General features: G+C 49.3%; 1 protein-coding gene across 1 annotated transcript in view; it reads left to right on the top strand.

Moving 5' to 3' along the window:
- Window positions 1-8,252: 8,252 nt before the first annotated feature.
- Window positions 8,253-10,825, top strand: part of LOC103803163 (nuclear receptor corepressor 2-like) — a gene marked incomplete at its 3' end in the record, with an annotated part of 89,011 nt that continues 86,438 nt past the window's right edge. The window contains exon 1 of the mRNA XM_009075701.1: window positions 8,253-8,357. Within this exon, the coding sequence (XP_009073949.1) occupies window positions 8,253-8,357 (105 nt within the window). The remainder of the gene's footprint in view (window positions 8,358-10,825) is intronic.

The raw sequence follows: 10,825 nt of genomic DNA, 5'->3' as shown, positions 1-10,825 counted from the left end.
TAGTTCAGCTTTTATGCTGGCAGTTGGTGCTCTTCAAAGATCCTCGTGTGAAGTTTAGACTCCTGAATCATTAGAGGATCATGAAAGAAAAGGAATAATTTAGAAGGCAAAGATGTTTTGTCGTCTTTGAAACTGGGAACGTGCGAGAGGAGAAAATGTTTAGCGGTACAATCCACCTCAAAGAACTTATCTTAGGAACTCCAGAAAATGAATTTCCCTTCTTTATTCAGGATGTAAATAACCGAAAATGTCACTCCTGAGCTGAGTAATTTGTTCAACAAAAGGATCCGGAGGAGATGACTCCCCTCGCTTTCATGAACGTGCCCAAGACATCAGAGGACCTGTCTCTTTAGCAACATGAACTGAAGGGTTTGAAAATCAAATGAGCAGCGTGTTCTGTGCAAAATATATAAATAAATCTCACAGGTGCTTTGTAATCTGCCTTGCATTTTAAAAGCCTTGTTTATCTGGGTAGTCTGGGGCTTAGGTTAGCTCCTGGGAGCTGCAAGTGGATGCAGTGGTGATGTGTTGTTGCAGGGACCGTTGTTAATGTGCTGTTTAATGTCCTTGGGAGCGTGGCTGAAATAGCCACACGGTGACTCTGTCATTATTATGTGTCGGCATGGAATTGTGTGGCTTTTCCTTGATGTAAAGTTGATGCTGTGTGTTATTCAGCTGAGATTAGAACTGCGTAGCAGTTACAGTATTTAAGCCTGTGTTTAGTATAAGAGGGGTGCAGCTGAAGTGGGAAAAGATGTTGGACAGTGTGTGCAGGGAGGGGATTGGGGAGAGATGGGGATCTGGGAGTGGGAGGGAAGGAGCTTTGCCCTGGAACAGGCTGTCTTTACTAGCCCCGTGGTTAAAATTGCCTCAGATCCCAGGTGGATGTGGCAGCACAGGGTGAATATTGCAGCATTCCAGGTTGCCAGACAGGGGGTTGGGTAGAAGAGGAGGAGGGTTTAGTTTGGTCCTTTGCACAGACTATCTTGCCCCAGCACATGCACTTCTTAGTTCCAACTCCTGCATTTGTTTCTGGAGCTTGGAGCTGGGCTTCTGTCATAAAATGAGGCATTTTCAGCATGTTTTCTGTCACTGGGGTTTTACCAGTCACCTCTGCTGGTTTGTTTTTGCTGTCCTACACCAATTTTCTTATCTGTCTCCTTTCTGGCTGCCTAATCTGTGCTCTGGCATCTGACTGTCACTCCTTTCCTTTCCTCCTCTCCTTTCCTCCTCCAGTCCCCTGCCCTGTTTCCCTTTGCAGTCCCAGTGCCAGAGTGGTTTCATGCTTAGTTGTGTTTTTTTTTTAATTTCCTCTCCAGGCATTTCCATTTGTCTTTGCAGATCATCTTCAACAAAGGCCTTGCATGGTCTAATTTGTTTTCTATTTCCAGCCTAGACTTAAAATAACTCCTTTGTTCCATGAATGGCCTGTGCACGGATCCAAATCCCACCTCCCCCCCCCTTTTTTTTTTTTCAGTGTGGGTTTCTGTTTCGCTGTTCCTTGTCACTATCTTTAATTACTTGACGTGTCCCTTTTGGGCATTCAGGCTGCAGCTGGCAGTCAGGAGCTGTGGGTTGCGTGTGGCCGTGTGCGTGTCGACTCGCTCCTCTTCCCGGCAGAGCAGCATGGGAATGGTTTGCAGGGCTCTGGGTGCCCTGGCATAGGAGCAGCAATGGTGTTGCATAACAGGAGCAGCTCTGCCATCGTGTCCCTGCTGACAAGCTCAGTGTCCAACGAGCCATGTGTTCTCTGAGTGGTTTTTTGCAATCTCTGCTACAAAACCTGGAGGTGCTTACGTTTTTCAGTCGACGAGAAGGGGGAAATCCAACAACAGGAGTAGGGAAACTAAAGGAAAAGAGACACGTTATGGCAGGATTTGAAAAGCAGAGACTCAAGCTAGCCATGCTGATGCTGACCTGAGACTGGAGCCATGGCCAGGCTGGCACTTGGTGTGGTTTGTGCATTTTAATAAGATGAAGTCCCTGCAGCTGGGGAGTGATAACTGAGTGCCCCTGCAAAGAGAAGTGGGTCAGTCTTGTTCCTTTAAGCACACACATGCCCCTCTGGGAGCTGTCCCAAGGTCACTTGCAGTCCCTTTGCTGAGAGCTGGAACATACTTAAAGCCTGTGAAATGCCCTGCAAAGTGCTCCCCTGGTGAGGGGTGTCCATGGTGGAGCAGGTGTGCAGATATTTCTCCTCCTCCCAGGGAACCAGATTCTCCTTCAGAGGGTTGGGGTCTGAGCGAGGGCTGTCAAGGGCAGGAATCACAGTGCACAGTCAGCATGTCCTTTCCAGAAGCATCAGGTCAGTGTTGTGCTGCTGCTGAGAGCAGTCAGTCTGGCAGTGCTTCCTTTGAAAACACAACTGGGAGTGGGGCTGGCAGAATCCAACCCTCTGACCTTGTTCTGTGCCGTTGCGGTGCCAAGATCTGTACAGAAATGCTGGCAAAGGTTATCTTGGGGTAGAGCTAAACATGGGTCCCGTGCCCAAAATAGCTAGGAAAGATTGAACAGGAGAAATATAAGTGGCAAATCCTGCTTTGTGGCTTTGGGCAGTGATAGGAGCAAGGCAGAGAAGTCATTTTTCATCAGGGATCGGAACCGGTTCTGCGTGGAGCTGTGCTGTGGTGGGAGAGCTGATGCAGCCTGAAGGTTTCTAGCTATAAGGCAGCAAAGCAGAATGAGACTTCAGCTCCTGAGCTTCTTCCATCCCCTCCATGGCCTTAGGGACCAGTTGTACCTTCTTACAAGGGCAGTACCCTGCACTGAGCATCTCTGGCACAGTGCTGCAAGGCCCCTTCTTACCCCAGATCTGCAGCTGGAATTGCTTGTGCATCCACACTGTCAGTCAGGCGAGGAAATAAATCTAGTTCAAAAGTCATCTGGTCAAAAGAGAAGAGGGAGGAGGGCTGCTGCCAAGGAGTGAGCTGGGGAATGGGGCAAGAGCTGTTTTGGGTCCTGCTCTCGGAGGGTCTAGCCATGATGTACAGAGCACTGCCAGCCTGACTTGGCTTTTGTACTCTTCCAAAGCGAGCAAAATGCTTTAGGATCACACACAGGTACAAGCCTTGACCCCTGAGGTTGAAATAACCTCTCCTCCACGCCATGGAGCTCAGGATGTGCCTGATCTTTCCTGTTGACCCTGTGCTGCAGTTTTAATTTCAAACCTCTGTGCTCTGCTGTGATTGAAGACTGCCGTGGATTCCCGGGCTGCAGGCTCTGACATCCTCATCTTTGTTATTCTGAAGAGAGCCCTAAATTTATGGCAGACAGCCTGCTTTCCTCTTGAAAGGACTTAATAGATACAGTACATACAAATATTTGTGTATAATGTCAACTGTCTTCCAAGAAAATTTCATGCACATATTGATTAGACAAATCCATTAGCGTTACATTGTGGTGCATTTTCTAGGAGTGTCTCTCTACCCATTTTCATCCCATCTTAATTGTTTTTGCTTCCACTAGTCCTTTAAAGCAAGAGTGGGTAAATCTCTTAGCTGCTTTTTCAGGTGTGGTTTTGATCTGGAGCTGAGTGACATGTCAGTGGGGCAGCAGCTGATGGGCAATATGCTCTTCTGTGCCACACACAGGTCTGGGGTTTGTTTAATCATCAGGGGTTGGTTGGACTCTTGGAGATGGATCTTATAGCTCAGTATTAATTAAGCATTATTAACAAAGGTCTCCTTAACTTTTATTTCAAAAGACACGAGTTGACTGGCAGTTATATACCTTTTATTTCTTGTGTGAGGAGGAAAATCTTCACGTATTTAACGTTTGATTAAAGATGACTTGGTTGGTTTTTCCAAAAACTGCATCATTTAATGTAATTAAACATGAGCTTTGTTGTCAGTACTCCTCAGTTAAATGCCCTGGTGAGTGCCAGCAGCATTTCACTTATTTGCCTCGTCTGCATGGCATGATGGTACTAATTTTTGCCTTTTATTAAGGTCTTTTGCAGTCATTTTGTGGGCTGCTTCCTAACGTTTTCTGTAGACCATCCATGGTCTGTAGACCACAAGTTGAGTAACATTGCTCTGGCCTTAAGAAACAAAATATTCTGTTATTCTTATTTCAGCATGTCCTTGCTTTTTTTTTTTTTTTCCAAAGGAAAAAAAAGTATATTTTCAAGCTTGAGCCACGTGTTTTCATTGGGATCGTTAAAACTCCTCAGAGCATGGATGAACAGGAAATTTCTGTGAGCTGGGAGTGACTTCTTGTTCTCACCTTTCAGACAGATGAATTGAGGCACAGGGTAATTTCTGCAACTGGCCCACATTTGTGTTTTGTCAGTGAAGCCAGGGACATTGCCCGGGAATCCTCTCCCCGAGGAGTCCTGAGCCGATCGGGATAGTTTGCTCAAACTTCAAAGAGCACCAAGTGTGGCTAATGGCGTTCATTAAAATTTTTTGAACTCTGTTTAATTGCAAACCCATATTTTAGACCTGTAGGGTTTTAGCATGGTCCTGACTGTATATCAGTGTGTGTTTTACCGTGGTTGGGAGCTGGACAGCCCTGGGTCCAAGTGATTGGGAACCCATAGGTGACTGCAGGGTGTTGGGGGTTTTTCCATACTGAGCCTTTGGGCTGGATATGGATGTGCTTGGCATGGTGCTGTGCAGTCCATTAGCATGGGCTGCACCCAAGCTGGAGGTCATTGCTGGGAGCTGGCAGGCACTGGGGCAGCTGGGCATGTGGGCAGAGCTTCTTGGCATGCAGGTCAGCCTGCAGCAACTTGCAATGGCTTGTAGCCTGCTTTCATGGTGTGAATTAGAAGAACAGGTGATGGGGAAACAATTTTAGGCAGTAAATGGCATATGAAGAAGAGAAACAGGAGAGCAGTGTTGTGGCAAGGGGGAAGATGGGGGAGTTTTGGACGTTTCAGCAGTGGGGCAGAATCCTGGGAGTCTCTCAACAGGTGGAAATAAAGGGGTGCAAGAGGTTCTGTGGGCTCTCACCTCAGCCTCAGGTACATGTTGCAGCCCTGGCATTGGGTTTGCTGGTAACCTCCAGCTTTCTCCTGTTCCTAATCAGAGATTGTAAATCTCCTGGTACCTAATGTAATGGCTAACACAGGTCTGTGGGTAAAACAGTCTCAGATGGAGACTCCAACTGGGGGGGGGAAATACTTTTCCTGTGAGACAATGTCTGTTCCTCATCAAAATCAGTTGAGAAAGCTGGGAACCAAACAGTTTGATTTTAAAGAGCCTGGCAGCAAGATGTTGTGCTCCCACTGTACTCCCCAGTGGGAGCACCCCCAGCCCTGCTGCTGGTTAGTCACAGAATCTCCTCCCCAGGGCAGTGCTGGGCTGGGCACAAGGAGTGTAAAAATGGGATCTGAGGTCATGGGATCTGTGGAGCTGCTCTAGTGCTTTGGTCATCTCATTTGGCTCCAGCCTACAGTCCTCCTGGGGTGGAGACATCCAGGGCCTAGGGCTTGCACTGAGATCTTGCTGGTGACCTGCTGTTTGCAGGTGTGGAAATACATGGGCAGTGCTTCTTCACCTGTTTGCAAGCACTTGTGGCTTTCTAGGGCTTGTAACAAAAAGCCATAGTAGAAGCAGAGGTGGTTTGCTGCCCTTGTTAGGGAAAAATCCCTTTTGTGTTCCTGCTTGCGTGTGATTAGTTCAGGACACAGCTTACAGGCACCGTGTCTTGGTGCAGGATGGTTTTGTTGGCCCCTGTAATTTCATACTGTGTCTGTAGCCCTTTAGTAAAGAGTTAACTTTTCTCTTTGTTGCACAGACAGAGACAAAAAAGCTTTTAAATTGTTTTAGAGCTTGATACCATGTGGCTTTGCACCTGGTGCTGAGTTTTAAGCAGTACTTCTGATCTGAATAGTTTATAAAAGGAGGAATCATCCCATTTCTTTTACTATAGACAGCCAGCTCAGCATGGTCAGGTCTACCTGCTGAGCTACCAGGGAAGTCGTTGGCTTGCTGAAAGCTGCCAAGGGCTCTGGGCCCCCCAAGTTGGGGTGTATGTATATCTATATTTACATGTGCTAATTAACTTGTAGGTGGCTGCAAGCCAAAGTGTCCGAGTTTGAATCCGTTGTTAGGAAAGTACCTTAAACTACTGCAGATCCCAGCGAACTTTTGGAGCCCTTGAGAGCCCAGTGCCGGTGTCCTTGGCAGCTGCAGGGAGGGTTTGCCCCTAGAAAAGTGCACATGAGCTGCAGGAGAGCTGGGAGGGTGCTGCTGTGTCCCTGAAGGGTGAGCAGAGTGGCTGTTGAACCACATGCTCCTGGCACAGCCCCCAGCTTTGGGTGGGAATTGGTGATTAAAATCCCATCCAGTCGGAAGCGTGAGGGGAAGTGGGACAGTCATACTGGAAGTAGAAACATGCACTGGCTGTTTTCTGGGTGCCTCTGAATTCCCCTGCGTGCGCAGGGGCTTTCCTGCTGGAGGTGGATTGCACCAGGCATGCCAAGCTCCTGCATGGGGAGGCTGTCTCGTCTGGGATGAGGCTCAGGCTGTTCCCAGGGCACTGGTGCTTCCCTGGGGTGGCAGGTAAGGTGCCCTGGGGCTTGGCAGGGATGTGTGTGTGCAGGGCTGGGGGAATCCCAGCTCCTCTGCACAGAGTGACCTGGTTGTCCCTCTGCTCCCTGTCCTGAGAGTCAAACCTTGCTGTGTGTTTTCCTGTACATTACTTGGCAAAATACCTTTTTCCCAAGAGGCTCAGCTGACCCTCTTTTTTTCTTTGCCTGTCTGTCATCCTTAGGCCTTCATGGAGATTTGCCGAAAAATCCAATTTTTGTAAAATTTCACCTCAGTGTGAGCAGCCTCCCTGTGCTGCTTTCCTCTGGCTGCTCACTGTGCCCAGACTGCCAGGGACCGTTGCCTTGGTTTGGTTTTATTTCTGGCTGTGAGCAGTGAATTGATGCTGGCAAACCAGCGAGGCAGCCCTGTGCCTGCCTGCAGCAGATAGCAAGGGGTTTATCAGCATGGGCTGATCTGTGGTCACACAGGAGGAGGAAAAAAATAGAAAAACTTCCTCTTTTTAATTTTCCTTTTTTTCCCCCCTTTCCCACCCCCTTTTTGGTTCTTGTACATGCCAACTGCCGTTTCAGTTGAAGTTGCGTTGGCTGGGGCTGGCTGTGCTCCCCATGCACAGAGACCACCAACATGGGGAGAGTCTGTTGGGAGCTCATGGCATTGGAAGCTTCTTCTGCTGCTCCTGGTGTGCTGATGGAGGATTATGATACTGCAAAAAACTTTGGATGAATGTATACGTAGCGTGTCTCTGCACTGGGCAGGAGGCATGAGAGTGTGTGCAGTGTTGGGTGGGATGGAGAACGGGTCCCAGGGAGCTGAGGCTCTCCCTGCTCAGGATCAGTCCTGGAAGCATCCCCCAAGTGCAGGGGGCAAAGGGATGTCCTCCTACTTTGTTGGTTTTCCTGGTTTTGTTGCAGCTGCAAAAGGAATTGCAACAGGTGATAAAGAAGTGTGGGTGACAGAGGTGTTTGTGAAAATACCCTCGGGGCCAAGGTGCCTTTTCTGGCTCTTGTGTCTGATCAGAAAGGCTGATCCAGGTGGCACTGGAGGTGTGTGACATGCTTTAGTCCTGGGTTTTAGTGTAGCCTCGTGGGTGGATGAAACTGCAGGGCAGATTGGTGCCAGGTGTCCCTCCTGGCATAGATCAGGAGCTTAACTCAGGGGGCTGCAAAAGTGGCCCCAGCTTGGAAAGGAGAGCACTGACAGAAACACGTGCAGATGTATGAGAGCCTGTATGTGGAAAGGGATGGGTTGGGGAGGGACCTTGTGCCCTTAGACCTTGTGTGCCAAAACTCTAGATTGTGTGTTTGGGAACTACCATCCCCCAAAAATACCCATCCCCAAGAGACTTGGAAACAGCTTAACAGGGCCCAAATAAATTGCTGGCAGTTTGATGACCTGGTCCCGCTGGTGCTGGGGAAAGGCTTTCCAGGGAAATGGGGTGGGATGGATTTGTGAAAATCTTCTATTTGGACTTCTCTGTAATCTACAGCAAAAACTTGGCAGTGTGGTTTGCCAAGTGGAAAACAGGACTGCTGGGGAATTGCAAGGGCAGTGAGGTTTTGGTGATCGCCCAAGGCATGATTGTTCGCTTGTCTCACGGGACTGTGGTCGACCGAATTTTTTAACCTGCCGCTTTCCTGTTTCCTTCCAGTTGTGTGACGTGGAGAGCACACCCATGATGAAGAGGAGCTCTTGGCTCTCCTAATCCTTTGTCGGCGATTTGGAAGCGGCGGCTGACACGCCTGCTCTTTCGACATGTCTGGATCGACGCAGCCCGTGACGCAGAGCTGGCGCGCGGCCGAGCCGCGCTACCCCCCGCATGCCATGTCCTATCCGGTTCAGATTGCTCGACCACACGCGGTAAGGCTGAGCCTTTCCTTCCCCACGGGCTCGTGGGGCCGGAGCCGCGTGGTGTGTCCCCACTGCTGGGGCCGCGGCTCCTGCACCGGGCTCAGATGTGGCTGGTACAGAGAAATCAGACTGTTTCCGTGCCTGTGGTACAGGGTTTCATCGTTCCTCTCCCATGGGATCCTCTTGTGTTTCTCCATATGGTGCTTTCAGCTTTTCAGTTTTCCTTTCCAGCCTTTTCCTGGCACTTGCAGTGACGATGCTCATGGGCTCTTGCTCATCATTTCTGGGCACCCGTGTCCCGTTTGTCCTCCTGGCAAGAGGATCCTTATTTGGGTGCAGCCACCAACTTGGGGGAGAGGGGAATGTTGACCATTCATGTGGAGCAGGAGCACATGGTCTACAGCCCTCTTTGGCAGGGCCTTTCCTTGGCGTTGAATCACAAGGCAATGAGTATCCTCTCCTGTGCATGGGCTCATTGCTTTCCAGCGAGCCCAGTCCTTGCTCCTCACACCCACTGGAGAGCTCTCCTGATTCCCATGCAAACTGCTGGGAAAAACTAGCCTGGGAAAAACCTGCCACCTGCCCTTTGTTCAGTAGACTTGCCCTTTTTTATGTGGCACTCCTGGGGCGGAAGAAGATAACTGAGCTGCTGAGCTTTCCATTTCATCCTTCCCCACTTTTTCCCCTCTCTTACCCTTGACCCCTAGTCTTTTCTCCTCTTGGACCAAGGCTGGGGGTGATTTTTGGCTGTGTTTTGTTGAATGTACCAGAACTTGTTAATTCACCTGGATCCAGCCTCTCCTTTCTGTGCCATGTCATCATATCTGTGTTTGCTCTTCCCAGATGGGTAAATGTTTTAGGTTTAAGCCCTTACGGAAGAAACTCTCCTTAGTGGAACAGCTTTAGTCAGCTCAGGCTGCTTAAAGGAATCTTGTTAGGTGCTGGAGTGTGGCTCATGCTTGTGAGGCTCTTTGAAGCCACTTCTTGGTTGGTCACAGCGAAGTGGCCACAGCCAGGGAGGTGCCTCTAACACAGGTCAGTGAGGAGACCTTGTCTGGGGTTGCATTTGGCAGTGACAGCTATTGAATGATCAGATTCGGTCAGTGCTGCTTTTAGTGTTTGACCTGAGAGCCTGGAAACTCATGAAGTGTCAGTAAAGGGGTGAATTTCCCTCACTTGCCCTTATTGCCTGGCTTCAGCAGAGTGACACAGGGAGCAGAGCTGGAAAGGCTTTGAAATAGAAACGTTAAGGAGGGCGCTGGACGAGCTCTTGGCTGCATTTGCTGGCTCATCTACATCGCTCGGGGCCTGCGTGCTGCTGCACAAAGAGGCTTTTCATCCTGGCTATGAGACACGCTGACCTGCTTCGATTTATGGGAGTTTTGCTTCCATCCGTGTGAGCATGTTTGTTTGGGGGGTGAGACAGAACCAAGAGCATTTGTCTCAGAAAGAAAATCCCAGTTCTTTTTTAATCAGAAACTCAACCAGGAGAAGGATGTGACCAGGTGAACACAATCTGTAGTTGTTGCAAAACTGTGGTTTAAAAACAAACCAAAGGAACCTCAATCCCCAGTGTGGAGACTGATTTTTTGAAAGGGTGTGAAAGCTTCCTGGCCTTGGGGTGCTGAGCTCTTGTCTCCAGCAAACCCCAACTGCTTCTCCTTAGTGCTGCAAGAGCAGGATGAGCCAGGCAGGACAGTTGTTTGCAGTGGGCCAGAGCTGGGGGTTTCTCCAGCTCTCTGGCTGCAGCAAGCACTGGGTTTGTTCTATTGTATTACTGTTGGAAGAAGTTGCTGGCATTAGCTCCTAGAAGCTATTTTTACAGCCGCATGTAATCACCCGAAGTTATGTGATACCTTTTGGGTGTCTGGATGTAGGAGAGGTCCGAGCTGAGACTTATTTTTTTTTGGATGGAAAGCCAACCCCATGGAAACCAAAGCACCTTGCCTCTCCTTGGGAGGGTAGGCAGAGCGTTTCTGGAAGCATGTCCCTGCATGATCTGCCCCACCGCTCTCAGCTGTTTGCAAACACGTGTCTCTTGCTCGGCAGTGCCGTGAGCTGGAACCTGGCCATGGCTCTGGGGCTGGAGCTGAGCTCTGGTGGGATTGTTGGGAGAGGAGAACCCAGTTCCTTTGAAGTTGCTGTGCTGTTTAATATTAAAAGTCAGCGGTATTTGCTTGCATGTCTTGGCCAGGTCAGTTTTGTCATGGGGTGTGTTTGCACAGTGAGAGCTTGTTTGGAAGAAAGCAAGAGAGGCCAAAACCAACCCGCCAGTAACATGTCTTGCATCTGATTAAATTTTGGTTCTGGTTTGCTGCGTTCCAAGACATCCTTTCCTGAGAACTGGGAATTTGTCAGCTTGAGGATCCTTATCCTGGTGGTGGAAACGCCCTGGGTCACTTCTGGGCGCGTGTGCAGGGCTGAGCACAGCAGGGCTTGCAAATGCTATTACAATATAAATAAATAATCACAGTCCA

The sequence above is a fragment of the Acanthisitta chloris genome, unplaced genomic scaffold, assembly GCF_000695815.1.
Source record: "Acanthisitta chloris isolate BGI_N310 unplaced genomic scaffold, ASM69581v1 scaffold8425, whole genome shotgun sequence".
Lineage (NCBI taxonomy): Eukaryota > Metazoa > Chordata > Aves > Passeriformes > Acanthisittidae > Acanthisitta > Acanthisitta chloris.
This window is presented reverse-complemented; position numbering and strand designations above follow the sequence as displayed.